The sequence below is a fragment of the Meleagris gallopavo genome, chromosome 20, assembly GCF_905368555.1.
Source record: "Meleagris gallopavo chromosome 20, MGAL_WU_HG_1.1, whole genome shotgun sequence".
NCBI lineage: Eukaryota > Metazoa > Chordata > Aves > Galliformes > Phasianidae > Meleagris > Meleagris gallopavo.
In genome coordinates this window covers 8129242-8146102 of record NC_139423.1, presented here as the reverse complement: position 1 = coordinate 8146102, position 16861 = coordinate 8129242, and the positions used below count along the sequence as shown (strand labels likewise).

The 16861-nt window shown below is 40.4% G+C and overlaps 1 protein-coding gene across 3 annotated transcripts in view; it reads right to left on the bottom strand.

Moving 5' to 3' along the window:
* The window catches only part of ERN1 (endoplasmic reticulum to nucleus signaling 1), a 31556-nt gene that overhangs the window by 11451 nt on the left and 3244 nt on the right, over window positions 1-16861 (bottom strand). For 2 of the 3 annotated variants that reach the window (XR_014887368.1, XM_085239855.1), the window contains exons 2-7: window positions 12027-12138; window positions 4351-4384; window positions 3436-3508; window positions 1784-1856; window positions 620-742; window positions 156-257 (exon numbers count right to left, since the gene is read on the bottom strand). Coding sequence is in view for 2 of the 3 variants with exons in the window: in XM_085239855.1 (XP_085095981.1) it covers window positions 156-257; window positions 620-742; window positions 1784-1856; window positions 3436-3508; window positions 4351-4384; window positions 12027-12138 (517 nt within the window). In the remaining variant the exon portion in view is untranslated. Of the gene's footprint in view, window positions 1-155; window positions 258-619; window positions 743-1783; window positions 1857-3435; window positions 3509-4350; window positions 4385-12026; window positions 12139-16861 lie in introns of those variants that run through there. The other variant, XM_085239856.1, reaches the window with a different exon arrangement.

Below are 16861 nucleotides of genomic sequence, written 5' to 3'. Positions count from 1 at the left end.
TTGAGACATTAAGCCAAAGGCTAAAAACTGATAGATATCAATTTCAAAATTTAGTCAACTTATTCATTATAGAAAAAAAAAAGAATATATTTGCCTATACACATTGCCCATGGCCAATATCTGAAAAAGAAAAAAGACTGCAATTAAATTCTTACTATATTTTACGTCTTCATCAGGCAGAGTAGCTGCATAATCAAAGTAGGTGGCATTCCATCTCAGCTCCTTCTTCTTGGTGTCATACATTGTGATTGTATACTCTGTTAAAAAATACACAGTCTGTGAAGCAAAAAAGCCTATGGAGTATAGAAGCAATCACTACAAATGCAAGACACAGCTCAGAACACCACACGCTTACTGTGCTCTGCATTTCATTTTCCCCATGCTCCTAATAAAGAACCATTTCATAGTGGCTGAAGACAACGCCCGATCCACGCACACACTCACGTCAGTCTAAAGTTATAAATGATATATAGTCTAAAATTATAATTTACAGACGTTATTTCAAGACATAAACTTGAAAACATGATCACAAGGTCATTTGTTATCATTCTAATAGTAAAAAATTGCAACAAAAACAACAAGGAAAAATTCTAAGCTGCAGAAAAAAGCTGCATCTGACCTGTTCTCCCAAGATACAGCAGGGATGTTGATGGACAAAGACTTTCTGCGAATGAAGAAGTCAAGGTTTGCTGTTTCTCCCCAGTCATGAGGTCAATCACATACCAAATATCTTGCTTTTTGCCTGAAATCATAATTTAAGCATTACTATTCAGTTGGAAAATTGCACTTCTGTTAAGTTTTTCATTCTTTTTTCTTTAAGAGGCTCATGAGCTCAGCATGAATGAGCATTTTAAATAAAATGGTGTCTTTCAGTCAGGCTTAAGTTCAGCTTTTAGCGCTGATGGCCAATTCCAAATACTGACATCAACAACTAAATCCAGCATTCAGAAAGGTAAGTACAACTGGCTATAGAATTCCTAAGATAATTCTCAGTGCAGAAAACCCTCTGAGCTGACAGAGGACACTGAGCTGCTATGGTGGCAAGGCAGAGGAAAGAAATGATGAGGGACCACATGTTCCAAAATGATCAAGGACTGCAATCCTATTAAGACTACACAAGAGCCACAACCACGACTAGATATTCAACTTTAACATAGATGTGTCTAGCTTAGAAGCTCAGATGGACATTTTTCACTTTTAATGGAGCAACATAAAGAGGAGAGCCAGAAGTAGGCACTGGATCTTCAAATTAAAAAACAATACTAAGTTCATCCTGATCCTTCACATATCTACTGCTGTCATAAACTGTCCTTCCTCCTCCCTTCCTCATACCAAATCCACCTGCAATTAGACAAAGTCAGACACAAAATTGTTATTATAGATAAGTGACCTGACTGTATCTTGGAGAGCGGAATGTGTCCAACCCTGTTGCAATAAGATTTCTAATCACTGTACTATAAACAATCAATAACATTTGTAAACATAAGATTCTAAGCAGAAATCACTTTTTGTTGTGAGAGCACCTACAGAAGTGAGAAAAACAAACAAAAAAACCCAACCATATAAGCTGCTCACTGCTCAGAACAGCTATTCTCTCTCTCAGGAAAAGTTGTTTTTTCAATTTTCAGCAATTCAATTTATATTAAATCTATTTTCTGTCATCAGAAACATTTGTGAAAAACTACAATTAATACCCAGAGTAAAACATTTCCATGTAGTCTGCCTGGGACTTTATGGTTGCTGAATGTGTTTCAATTTTAAAAAAGCTTTATCTTGAGCTCACCCATGTAAAGGATCCCATCTGAACTGCGGCAGGGAGATGCCTGCACTAACTCTGGGATGGTAAATGGAAGTTTCTGGGGAAAAGAAAAACAGTAAAAGCTTATTTACATTGCTGTGATAAGTCTTTGCTCTTGTTCATAGAAAAGAGTAGCCAGAAAACTTTGGAAATCTCAAATGACAGTTTTTAATTACTTGCTTGTATTATTGCAGTGATATTCCAAAAGTTCAGGTCAAGGCCCTCCTCTAAAAACTCAGAACAGCCAGAGGCCTGGCTCAGTGAGCTTATGGCAGGAGAAATGCATGTGGAAGAGACCACCTGCAGCAGAGGGATTTGGAGGCAAAGACTCTTTTTAAGGGCTACCATCAGCACTTAGCAGCTGTCTAGCTTTCAGCACACTATGCTTAATTGCCTCACATGTAAGGGGTATGAGATGTTTCTCTTACAGTAACAATTATAAAGGCTAGATAACTTCATACAGGTGAAACTGTTGTCTGGTGAAGCAGTAATCTCTGACCAGAGAGGTCCTGAAATGCTGCCAAGGCTGCACTACAGTTAGAAGATGGGTGAAGGTTCTTATTAAGCGTTAACAGACTTTTATAAGGATGAGGCTAGAAGAGTAATGAACAAGGTTACAAGAGTAATGGACAAGCTACACTAATAACAAAGATCAGTCCTTTTTCACTTGTGAAACTTATAATAACAGTGATTCCAAATAGAAATTTGATTACTTCAGTTCAAGAAGGGAGATTAACAGAACAAAGGAAACTTTGTTAAGATGCTTCCTGGATTTGCCCAGGAAAAAAATCAGAGCTCATTCTGCAAGTTATGATTTGGCTGTACTATAGAGAACAAGAGTGGTAAGTAAATACTAAAGTATTTAAGAATATTAAAATTCTTAAAGGAAATTGTATCAGCCTCCAGAGAAAGGAAAACTCTGGAAATCCAAACACTTTATGAGTTTCATCACAAGAATTAAAAATAAAAGCCCAAGGTTTGCTAACATCTGTGTGTTACACAGATTGGTGAGTGTCTGAAAGGGTCAGCATTTTTGTCTGCTTATTAAAACTAAGACATCTTCTGTCTTAGTCTTCTGTCTTAGTTTTCTGTCAGCAAAGAACATACATTAATCCTATCTGCTGGATGGTTCTAGAAAATTAAGTATTGAGGTGAAAGAGTTGTACCTAGTTTGTATTATTGTGGGCACACCTTTCCCATCTGGCTGTAAAGAGATGGTATGTTATTTGGATAATACCACAGAAATGTAAATTGTCACCATCATTGTTAGCAAGTTTCAATAAAACAGGACGAGTGGACAAAACAAATATGTCTGCTGTTGGTATTTCCAATGACAGTGATGTCCTGATGGTCACAAGGAAGGTGGGAACATTCCATTCTTAGAAAGTACGTTACTGCTCTGCAAAAGCAATAGCAAACGAACACGAGAGTATGATCAGTCTAAAAACTTGCACATATGGCAGATGTTTGGTTTTGCTGTGATCCAGGTTTTCAAAAAGACTGGCACAAGCCCACTGAACAATACAAAACCAGCACTGTTGAGAAAGCAGAAAGTTCCTTCAGAGACTGATGGTTTGTGTGAGTCTGATTGGGGCACTTGTCTGAAAACGGTGAGAGAATCTCCAAAGGAAACTTACAGTCAGGCCTTCGTTATTCTTGCCACCAAGCGTGTACAAACTGCCATCGTTTGGGTCTGGAAGAAATGCTGGCCTAGGATTTAAGCAGCAATTAAAAACGATTAAAAAAAGAAGTGCTGTGCTTCTCAGAGAACAGGAAAGCAACTATGGTCAGTACCAGCTTTCCAGAGAAGTTCATCTAACTCCTTCTAACACCGTATGTTTTGATTTTGTATTACCTAATCAAACAAAACCAGGGAGCATAATGGATAAGGAACAGCTGTCAGAACTCAGTAACTTGAAGAGGGAAACGAAAGTCCTCACCCAAACAGCAAAAAAAAAAAAAAAAAAACCAAAAATAAATTAAAAAAAAACAACCCAAAAGAGCCAAACTCAAAAACAAAACCACACACACACAAAAAGGATTTTACCACACACTACAGAGACATAAAATTAAAGCCTCAAATTTTCTAGCGAAATGTGATGGCTGTGCTGGAGGAATGACTGGAGCAGCAGTGTGAGGGTTTCATCTGAAGATTCTGGTAGCAGCTGTAGTTTGGTTTTCCAGTGCTTCACTATTTTTAGTCTTTTATTTGGAGAGATTAAGCACAAAACCCAGAGATCACTCACTGACTGTCTCTATCACTTTCAAAGCTGCTCAGTTAAGACTCTGGCAGTGATCACACGTAATTGCTAAACCTGATCAAAGACTTGAGAGAGAAAAATCTGCAGACAGGAGGTTTCATCTTAGTGTTATGAGCCCTGTATGTTGCTAATTACATTCTTTCAGTATCAGCACTTTAAACAACTTAAAGTTCACATGCACAAGGTATGACACCTTCCAAGAACACACGATTTTGTTTCACAATAAACCCAATCTCAACATGCCAGTGAAAAGCAAATAAGCAATAAATGATAGAAAAGAAACAGACTTACTCTTCCACATGTATTGGCACCTGCAGTACAGGATCTGCATAAACAGAAGAAAGAAAAATCGTGATACTGCCTATTTGGTCCCTTCAACTCTGCTCCTTTTCGAATGGCTGATGCACTGGGTTAGCAAGGAGCCATCCCAGCAGCCTCAGTGAGCCCTGTCTGATTGTAACCACATTTGTAAAATGGGAAAGTGCACAGCATCTGAGAAGTGCTTACAGCTTCTGAAGTTCTTTGCTTACTTTTATCCACACCACTCCCCAGCTACTGATGGAAGGAAACTTAGATGAGACAGCAGTTCTCTACCGTACCTTGAGTTTTCTTATTTCACTCCTGGACAGAGCACACAGTCTGTTAGAACTGCTTGCATACATGCTCATGAGAGCTCTTGCTGTCAGCAACGTGTGATTTCTGGGCACTGGTTGCCCAGGAGGCAGCTCACCATAATTTGCAGCAACTGCTGTCATTACACAGCCTTCAGCAACCTATTTTACTTAAACTAAAGTTAGCAGAGAGGCTGTGCATACTTTGCAGTCCCTCCCTACATCCCAACCAATCCCCTCTGATGCTGGAGGGCACACACCTCAGCAGTACATGTGGACTTTGGGACATTTCCCATACACTGGGCCCCAAAAGAGGCAGAAGAAACAGCCTACTCACATCAGTTGGTACCCAAGCCTCATCCATATGGCAGCAAAAAGCTGAAACAATCCAGCTGATACCGTCACCAACCCCAGGCCCTGATATCTATTCACACAACCTATCTTGAACAATTTTTCTTTCAATAATGAATTATTACTGCTATCACTGTTTATTGATGTAAGATGGGAATGATATGCAAGTGTACAGCTCCAAATCACACCAAGAAATCCACTTAATTTATTGAAAACAGAAGCTAACATCAAAAGTCCTTACAAACAACTAACAACATTCAGACAGAGAAGCTGAGGGGTTTATCATCCTGTACCTACCCCTACAGATCACACTACTCCACTGATCTACATCAAGCAATTCATTACTAGCCCTTGCAGGAAGAAACTGGTTTCAGGGTATGCTGGAGGATCCAGACTTACAGCTGATCATATGCCAATTATTTCTCTGTGTTTGCTTCAAGCATTCCACAAGCTTTAGGATATCTAATGCAATGCAAATGGTGACTTGCATCATCTCTCCTCTACTAAAGAAATGCAAGAAAGAAAAAGCATTAGATGACCATTACATAAAGGGGCTCAGCTCTGCAGATAAGCCCAGGTCGAAGTGCTCAAAGCAAGTACTCATGAGTCCAGCTGAAATGAGCTGAAGTGAGAAAGACACGTTAACGACCACAGGGTAGGGGTTTCCTAACCATAAGTGCTTCATGGGAAGTTAAATCCTCTGCTTCCTGAAGAAATAGCACCATACATCAGCAGAAAATGGCACCCGCCTCGGTTAAGGTAAGATTTAATGCCAGTGCTACAGATGCTGAAAAAGGTAAAAAGCCAAATAAACTTTTCAAGTCTCTCGATGAACTGATTACACAGAGAATGTCTCACTTGGAAAAAATAAACCACTGCCTGTGGTGAGGGTGACAACAACAGTCGTCACCAACTGTGCCTCCGCAACTTGGCCCTATCTGTGAGCATCTCCTCCAGCGATACTCGCGATAACAAAGCTGCACAACTTGTTTTTGAAGTGATAAGTGACTATGTATGCATTCTGCAAGTACAGTAATGCAGGTTGTTTTATACATTGCCCTCTAGTCAGCCTAGGCGAAGCAAAAGAAGATAGCTTATTGTCCAAAACTCTCCTTGAAACTTGTATTTTTAATAAAAAGGACAGCCTATTCTCTGAATTACAGATATGTCAAGTTGTTACATGAAATATCGGTACAAATCTTATAGTAGCTGAATGAGGCTCCACATTCTCTAATTGTGTTGTTGCTGATACAACACAATACGTACTGTACAGCAGAAGAGGACAGACTGCAATCTCCCCAAGCACAGCAGCATTTCAGCTTTTTCAGATAAGGCTCAGGGAATCCCCAACAAGCACAGGAAATACCAGAAAGCAGATCAGGCCCTCTCACAGCCGATCCTGGTTAACATTTGCAGGAGAACCTGGTTACTCATGCTTTCCTGTCACTCTCTCCTTGCACTCAAAATACAGAGAATGAAAAGCACGGCATCTTTGGACTTAAACCACATCATTTCCTAGGAGTGGGCAATCCATTCCACAGGAGCACTGACCCAGCCTGCTCCAACCACCTCAAAGAAGTTCTACAACTTTATTGATTCTCTTGAACTTGTAGCACTACAAAAGAATGCACACACATACATGCAAAACTGCACTGAGCTTTTTAATTCAACTTTCTGTTTCTGGAAGCTGTTGGAAAATTGTCAGTCATAACAATTTCACCAATAAATGTATTCTATGTGATCATAAAAGAAATCCACAAATGTCTTCTCAGCTTCTGCAGCGAGCTTCCCCAAAACACTCCTGTGTATCAGAATATATGAAATAAAGGCTTCCAAGCTGCTCAGTGAGTGCCCATACAGAAGCATCACGCTCACTTTAGTCCTTACACTTTTCTTCTCTAGTATCATGTCTTCAATATCAAGAATGATGCTTCATCAGAAGTGGAATAAAATTGAAATCTTCCTTTCTGTGTTCTCAGTAACTGAAATTGGATATAGCAGCAAGGATAAAGTAGTAGATAGAAGAGATTAAGTTGTTGCTATGAAGCAGCAGAACAATTCTGCAGTATTTACTGGCACAGGAGCCAGAACACTGGCGACTCTTGTGTCTTCCTGCAACATTTAAGTGCTGTATATGAACTGCTGGAAAGCATTTTGTATCCAAGCACGCAGTCCTGATTCATTTCCACTGAAGGGACAATTTGCAATGAATGAACACAGATGGAAGAAGTTTTTTTTTCTAAAGTTACAGAAATTTTCACTACTGGCACTTTCCACCTGGAAAGGTTCACTGGAAAGATACCTCCCTACAGCCCCAGCTACGGGGGTGATGTAGATTTTCTCACTTTCTTCACACTTACATTATCTTGAACTCGGGGTGTGGGCCTACAAAGACACTGAAGAGTTCATGTCTGTCCCCGTGTTCACCTTCACGTGGTCTGGGACATATTCCACTTTTATTTCAAAGTTTGTTTTGAAATAAGAATTCACTGAGAGATAAAAGAAACCTGTGGATTTAATTTACTTTTTTGTCAGTTCCTGCAATAGCTTTCATCCACCTGAATACCAACTAGTGAAAAGCCACAGTGAATCATCTTAGAACTGAGGTCATCTTCTGCTCCACACTGACTCAAATGGAAGACACTCTTGCAGAACTCAGAGGCCTTCTTTTCTCTTCAGCAGCTCAGCAATCAAGAGTTAACATGCTGAGACTGGAATCACATACCCTGCTTTCCAAATCTCCCTCAACAACTGCACCCTGTAATTAAGTAAGTCATTCTAATAGGCCTGATCTGTTCCAATACCAACAAATGATAACAACCACTGAACAAGGCGGCAAGTATTCAACATCAGAACAAAAACTTCACAGAGAAAATGTGATAAAACTGATTAAATCCATCTGCCCCTCCCTACAGTTCCACTCCCTGTACAAGAGGAAAATCAAATTTATTGCAATATCCTACATAAATTATTTGGCACAACTTACCGAAAAGCTTTCTGTTTCCCAACAAAAAGTCATCAAAATCAAAATGAAGTATGGAACCATGAGTTAGCAAGCAAGACAGCATCCTGCACATATCCCAGTGCTTGATGAAGGACTGACATTTCTATAGATACTTCCACGGTTTTCCAATTGTTTTTTCCTGCAGACTCCACTAAGGCAGAGTATGTGAACCACTCTGGCATTAACATCCTACCAACACACACTAGGTTTGGCATTTAGACCTGGTAATGCACATATGTGTAAACAAACACATGCATTTGTGAAATTATTGCCATGGAGTACTCCTCAGCAAATTAATTTAGCAGATTAGCACCTCCCAAGCACAGGAAGTTCAAGGGCATGCGAAGAATAAAAGCACTGTTAAGATGGCTGGTACCTTCTTCTGCATCATTATGAAACTACAATGTCATTATTCGTTAAGAATTGAAAAGCTTCGATTTTAACTTGGTAATAACTTGGACTGAAAAAAAAAATTAAAAAGATTGATTCTAAATTGTAAAGATTTATTCTAGAGCTCTAAGACGGTGTTCAAAAGCAAAGCAGTTACTGAAAACTTGTTAGTGTAATTTATGTCAGAGACATTTTGGCAATCACTGGGCTCAGCTATACTCCACTGAACTGAACATTCTGATCTGGGCAAGTAGATGTCCCTACAGAATCGTGCTTGTATTATGACCAGAAATTATTTGTGCCTATATTACTCACTTGCAATTCTAACCATATTTTGCATACATATATGGAAAAAAGCCATAGATACAATTTTGGAAACCGCAACATGAAACAATGGCCCTTTGACTTTGTTCCATATTTCACCAACGTGATTAAGTCAAAATCTGCCCCTCAATCAAGTCAAGAACAAGTCTTTTTTAATGCACAAGACAGAGCTGCACATTTTCATCACTCTAACATGCCTCTAGATAGAACATGCAAAACCAATAACTGAAAAAGGAGAAGTGGAAGATTCTGAAATAGCAAGTGAGTAAACTCCTGCCCCACTGGAATGAGCTGGAGGAAACGATTTCCTGACCTGAGGCCCTTCCATAGCATTTGGGCTAACGGGCCAATTTAAAATCGTGTCATCTTCGCTTGCTGTTGCAATTACAGAAAATGAGGTTAGAGATAGTAACCCACCATCCTCTGAAATGTGAGAGAAAGAGAACTGTTCTACAATCGTTTTGACAGTCATTATTAGTCAGCAGTCACGCACAAAGTACTTCTTCCCAGCTGGGAATAACCACTTTTAGTAGAGAGGACCTGCAGATCTCAGAGCAGTCCTTTAAAATTTACATATTGGATATCATTAACAGATAAAGTTTTTATATCTCTGTCTTACTGTGACCAGTCCACTGTTGTCAATAAGTTGTAAGTGAGGTATCACCAATAAAAACCTTTTAAATCAACTTTTGTTGCCCACAGATTTTCTTGATTGCTAAAGATAACTGCAGTTCATAATAAGATTTCTGCAGGCTTTAAATCTAGACCCAAATCTGTATGTACTTCATGCTCTTCCTTGAACCAGTCCCTAGAGAAAAAGCTTCTAAGAAGCAGGTAACTGAAGAGTTCAGAAAGACACGTTTGTGATTGACAGAAGAGAAATATTTGGACTGAGAGTACAGTTTGAAATATTACATACTTTGAACATCATAGTTCAATATTCTGCTCATTAACTTAAACTCTGGAGTTAACGAAGTACAGAAGTACAAAGAGTAGCACAGGATGATTTTTAAGAAGACACAAAAGAAAAGTACAGACTTAAAATTACATTCTTCAAACTCCCACTGATACCAGGACTGTAAATGAAATCTGACCTGAAGAAAGAAAACATTCTCCAGCTCCATCCCACAGCTCAGGGAATGAGTTGGTTACACAGCCACCAAAGCCCTGACAGCTGACAGACGCACGACCCACAGAAGCCAACAGGAAATGAAGGCATTAATACCTGTACCCTCAGCAAACAAGTCAACAACCTCCCTATATAGCACTGCAAGGAATACAGCTGTATTTCTGAACTACTAACTGAATCCATTTTTGCCTGCATTATGGGGAGCACAAGCATTCAGACTGCCCTTCTTGGCAGCACTACACAAAGGCAGGAAACCCAAACACATTATTGTGCTGATAACCAGTGGTTCATTTGCTCTGCATACCTAAGATAAGTTCCAGCCTTACATTAAAAGAAACCATACATGGCAAGATCGTCATGTTTGTTTAAGCACTGTCTGATAAAGAGCACCACCTTGGTTTTTCTCCCAATCAAAACAAAATGCATATGAATTGCCCTTTGTTAAATACCGCTGCTAAGTGTGCTGATAAAAACCTCTTCCTGACAAATGCCTCCGCAGCACCGCAGGTGACCTCCACAACTTCTCTGCACACGTGAAATGCACAGCACATGGCTCACTGACAGCCGGGTACAGCAGCACCTGCAAGAACACGGCCTGCAGTGCATGCCTCTTCCCCTCCCTTAATTCCATACAACAATACACTCCTACTGCTGGCAGAGAGAGTGCACAAAGGCTGTGTGCATACATTAACACTGTGTGCATACATTAACACGGAATTCTGCACTGTTACATTTCTCTAGGGATTTAACACCACAAGATGTACGGACTGTGATGAAGCATCCTAACACACCTTATGTAGGCAGCACATAAGAACTTAACACAGTGACAGAGAGAAGACGCAGTCCTATAAAACTAGATTATCCAGTCTTGCCATTCTACTGTATGAAGAATAGTCTTGCAACACTTCAAAGAAAAAATTTCCTTGAGCAACAGACTTTGATCGATGTCCTTCTCATTACAAAAGTGCCTTTATTTCTTCCTCAAAAAATCTCCTGCCGCTTCCTAAGCCTGTCTGCCAAAAAAAAATGCTGCTTACAACATCCTTCTGATTTAGGACAATGCACTGTACATCCAATCCAGAAGTAAGAGCCAGCTAATGCTTCTGTTAACACCACAATAGCCTATACAGCAACAATAAAGGAGGAGGAAAGGTCTAAATTTAAAAGGGGAGACAGCAGGGAGAAAATATAATCACATCCAGCGCAACAAAGACTCTTTAAGAAAGAACGTGCTTACTCCTTTTTACCTCCAGAATAGCTACAAAACCACTTTTTGCTCCTTAGTGAAATTAACTTTTTGTCTAGCCACATTGTATCTAGATACCGATGGTCTCAGAACTAAGAATAATTGGTTTGTACTGCATACATCTGATATGCACGATTCATTTCACACCATTTCAGCTCACCTGCTAAACTGACATGAGGTTCATCAGGTCAGAGCTATGCAGTCACTGTGATTCCTTTCCACCTGACCTGCTTTCTCATTTATTTCCAGACATGAAGAGAAAGTTCTGCTATCATTTCTACTAAATGTAATCAGATTCCCACTAAAACAAGTTTGTATTAAATACTGAATTTGTCACAGAGACAAAAAGAGCTCTCTACAAAGTAACTGAAATTACAAAATCACCTCCAGTCTCTGAGCAATGTTAAATTCCTGTACCCAGTGCAGCTCTTTTATGTAAAAATCTGTGCTGCTTCTAGACAAAAAGATGTGATGTGTGTACCCTATCCACTGCATGCTGGAGATCTGAGATCTGAGGGATCCTCTGCCAACAGTCCCACCAGATGACACTCCCATTCGACATTTGCTCTCTTCTATGCATTCTTACATGGCATTCAACCCTCATAGAACGTGATACCTACTTGGTCAGTTATAGCACTACAACTAAAATGTTCTGGGGAAAACAACAACAACAACAAAACCATATGCAAAAAAACCCACAAATGTGGAAAAAGACCTGCAAGTGAAAATACAAAGCTCAACATGACTTCAGAAACACCAGCTTCATTCAGAGTCTGGAGAAAGAGCAAGAGTAAAAAAAAAAAAAAAAAGAGAAAACAAACAAACAAATAAAAAGTATTTACCAGGCTCTACAACAGTTTGAGTTGTCAATTGCTAGTACTGAAAAGAGAGAGCACCAGGACATCTCCTCACCTTCTTTTAAAGTCCACTTGATCGCTCCCGTCCGCTTGCTGACAGCATGCAAACTTCCATCAAGAGTTGAAACAAACAAGAGTGTTTCAGGCACAGTTACTGAGCTGGTGTTCTAGAAAAGAAAAACCCATACACTGAATGTCACTGCTTACTACAGTTTTTTAGTACTGCTTTGTCAGACAGTAAATTATGCAGAACATCATCTTTATTTTTCATCACAGACTGGACAATCATGTCCTTCTGAATTCAGTGATTTATTTTTTTTTGTGATCACCACAGGACTGCTAACTGCACTAAGCTCCCCCAGACAAATGTGCAGTGAGTAACCTGTCCCCGACTCCATATTCATTCGATATCAGAGTCTTCTTGCACTAGGCTGTGGAGAAAACAGAGATAGGGCCAACTTAGGAAACAAACAGAAGCGAAGCCCACGTGAGAAGAGACCCAGGGTAAGGAACTCCAAAGCAGCGCAGAGAATGCAAGTGTTAAAGTCACAACCATGCTACCACAAAGCTAACAGAACATACTTTTGCCAAGATTTAGTCCCCAGAAGATAAAAAAAAAAACGTTGTCTGGGTAAAAGGTGGATAGGAAACAACAAGACTGCCCTGCAGGGCTGGCAGAGCCGAGGGACGAGCTGGAGCTGCATGACCAGCTCTGAGCAAGGACGAAGCACTTAGGATTGAAGCAGCATAAAGGTAGGAGAAGTAAGGGCTCCTCAATGTGTTACTGCGTCTCAAGTCTCCAATTACTGCATTTCTGCCCCAAAGAGCATTAAGCAAATCCAAATCTACAATCACATCCATAGGCCCTATAGGACTCAGGCCTTAACCTGGCGTTCTGATCACTGCCACTGGGGAAATGCCACTCCATTCTTCACGCTGAGGCACAGTGCTGTCAGGTGCCTGCTGTTATTTCTACAACACAAGCAGCTTTTGAGCCTGGACACTGCGTGTGATTTTATTAAAAGGACATCACCCCAACACTAAGGGCTCAGAACTATGAAGCTGTTGCAGGATCAGTGAGGATAACTCCAAGGTGTTTCAGTACACAAAACAGAAGAAAAAAAAAACCCCACATTAATCGCATGTTTGCTTTTCCTGCCTAAAGATGATCTTACACACCCTAAGGTCAACCCACTCCCATTTACCGAGTCCCAGGTTATTGCTCAAATAAGCAGTAATTTGTGCACTGCATCTGCACTGCTCATCTGTGTGCCACCTGCCACCACTAGAAAGTTTCACTGTTAAATATAACTCTTAACCCACCTTAGCTCATGAAACGAAAGTGTACGCATTTTACATAACCAGCAATATCTTAAATGACTTGATTTTTTAAAAATAATTACCTGTCATGCTAGAATTATTGCAAAGAAAATGCAATTAAGATTCCTGGGTATTGGAGTAACAGCTCTTTGGAAAACTGCAGCTAAAGCATCAGACTGAGGGAAAGCACAGAACTAAAAGAATCACTTACAAACATTACACACGGTTCTTCCCAGCCACAACAAAATGGTTGGAGTTGACAACTGTAAAACACACAGGGCAGAAAGAAAGAAGGCACAAATGCTGAATACCTTCCTAGAAACGTTCACATTCATTCCCAATCATTCTGGTTTCAAGCAATTAATGAAGAGCAGAATTTCCAACACGTGCTGATAAAAGCATCGTGATGAAAATCAGAAGGAATGGACTGTATTCAAAATTAATATGGAATCAGCTATTGTGCAGTAACATTCTGTACTTATGTATTAATTTGCAGCTGAAGATCGCAGCATATTTTACTAAAAACCCCAAACAATCCTAGTTAGCAGTGACTGACGACAGACAAGGAATTCCTTCATCCTATTCCCAAGAATGTTGAAAAGCTGGCTTACTTTTAAACTCACACATGGTTTAGATAAGATGTAACACACGTTTAATTTCTTCCGTTGACCGAGAGGCCGAAAGCAAGAAATGGAACAACAGCCACAGTTGTGCAAAGCTGCCTGCTTACAAAATGGGAACTGAACAAAACGTGAACCAAAGCCACTGAATGAATATTCCAGCTCTGCTTTAACAACTTGCACAAATTGGCCCATCAGGTTAATTGCAGCTAATTAACCACCATCCACAGCAGCCAGATGTTGCCCAATGCCAGACAGAAGGCAGCTAGTTAAAATGCTCACTACATATCTGCATGAGTGCAAGCAAGAAATCACAATGAAATGTAAGATTTGGGAGAAAAAAATGCATGCAGCTTTTTACTCAGGTCACTGGCAAAGCACACTGCACCTTCCTCATTCCAAACAAATGCCTATTTTCACTGCAGAGGTACCTGCAAAACATGTGCTCTCTGCACAAGTCTCTTTATCTTACAGAATCAGTATATTCTCAGCATTTTCACTTCCTTTCTTCTATAGAAAACTGAATACAAGTGTGCATCATCTTCACAACTAAACGCATCTGTAGAACAAAGATCCTAATGAGTGGAGTTAGATACCAAATCTAGTTCATATGCAGTGTATGGCGTGCTACTGGCTGCAGCTCCATAGTCCTAATATTCAACATGGGAGCATCTGAATTGCTGTTTGTGCTGGAACCAAGGTTATAAAGATAATGGAACTAAACGTGAGCTCTCAAACTCCCATCAAAACACCAGTAATCAATACTGTCGTCCAGATGACTGACGTTTGAAAAGACTGCTGGTACTGGGGATCCAGGGCAATGCCCTCGATCTGCAGAGCGCATTCTGCAGGCACAGGAATCCCCTCCAGCACATCAACACACTGACCAATGCAGCCAAGCACAGCCAGAAGCTCTCTCTGCCAGTTTCAGATGAACACCTGAGTGCTGCCCACTACAGAGCCGCACAGCAACCTTCCAGGTATGACTGAGATCTGAGATCACGGCTTTTTTTGGTCTTTTCAGTGCAATATCGCTGATCTGTTCTGTCAAATATCTCCAGTAGGCACCTGAGAAAGACTTATGAAACCAGTATAATAGAACGGAAACAAGGCTTTATTCACACGAGTGGCATAAAACAAAACTCAAAAATGAACAGGCAATTACCTGTATTTCACTTGGGAATAAAAGCAGGCTCTTCTTTTATCAGACTGCAGTACCGAGGTTGCAAATACAGAATGGACTTTATTTTTAGCACAAAGCTTTGCAATTGATTGATTAATGGATTAATTGAAGTCTGGACTTAGCACCATTACAAAAAACAACAAAAATTACAAAAATGTGCAGGTAAAAAGCCAAACCAACTGTCATTTTTGTGTGAACCATTTCAAACCAAAACCAAAAAACCCATAATAATCTCAGTCCTGGGAGAGACTTTACAAATACCCGTGTGCAGACATTGTGACGTGGTGCTCCCTGCGGATGGGGTCTAACTTGGGATGCAGTGTAAATCCTTGAGAGCAATGACTTTACATTGCTATTTTACACTGAGGAGATACAGCTCAATGCAAGAAGAACATGGCAGGCTGTGAGTTTGCTGAGCAAAAAGAGCTCAACTTCATGGGCAGAGAACACAAAGCAGAAAGAAAACCTCTTTTGGCTCTTCTGTGTGAAACCGTACCGAGGAGCCTCTCTGGCATTCAGTGAGTTCCAGTGCTCTGACATTCCGTATTCATAAAAATCTTCCACCACAGCAGTGACATCAGGAGAAGGACTTACAGGATCTTCAGACTATTTGCGGACTGCTTTTGAATGATTTTTTAAAATAAATTAATTCAGAACACATTTCTAATAACAGTTATGTGCTCACTGAGTTAAACTTTGACAAATGTTCTAAAGCACTGTTTGCTAAGAATCTGTAAGAGCCTGAAGCACGGGACTGACGAGGGCATTTACCGACAGCTACCAGCTGACTATAGGAAGGATCTTCTCCTCTCTCCAAACCTACCACATCTTCAGATAAAATGGTGGTTTAGAAATCAAAGTAACAAAATGACTCCAAACAATGACCCAAGAGTGAAACGAAGGACAGCAAAAGCTGCAGAACAAGTTTGGCTGTGTTTGTAGGCCTGTGGTACAGTTCAGTGTCAGAGATGGTATCTGAACTCACCGCAGCACTTCACATGTTCTCAAGGCTTAGCACAGCGGTGCCCTAATTTGTTTTATTGTGCGACAAGAAAACAGATCCCCACAGGAGTCATTTCTTCCATTAATTTATCTTCTTAAAAACAGCCCTTCTGAAATGCAGGTCACTGCGTTTGCACAACCTCCCCTGAAGTCTGTGGGTAAGAGCAGACAGAAGAGCAGGCTGCTGGGCTCCGGGAGGGGATCGCCGTGTAACCCAGAAATACGTCTGCTCTGGGGGGGATACCACAGGAGGTTGGTTGTCATGTACAAACACAGAACAGAAAAACACTCTGTATCAACAGTGGATGTCAAGCTCTACTTCTAACTCTGAGAACTGCCACTGATTTCACAGAAACAGTTCGGTGCTTGCCAGTAAACAAAGCAGGATGCTACGTGTTACCAGGTAGTATTGTTCTTTTCTGAGTCTTACAGGGAGAACATACACACCACCTGCAATTTGTCCGGTCTGATGGAAGGTTAAGGATGAATTACTTGCTACCCACCATTTCAATTCTACTAACTTCCTCATTAATGCCTGGCTTACCAAACAAAAGAGCTGACAAGATGTATACTCTCTCAAGAAAAAAATGCCTACATTCCTCAATACATAATTAGTTTAATATATATCAGTCAGTGTATTTGCATTTTCCTAAAAAGAATTACTAAGGAACAGCTTCAGCACAAACAGCACCAGACGCTCCCCTCTCCAAGATGAGGTCCAGACCAGATGCTACTGGAAGCACAGCAGACAAACCAGCATGGAGG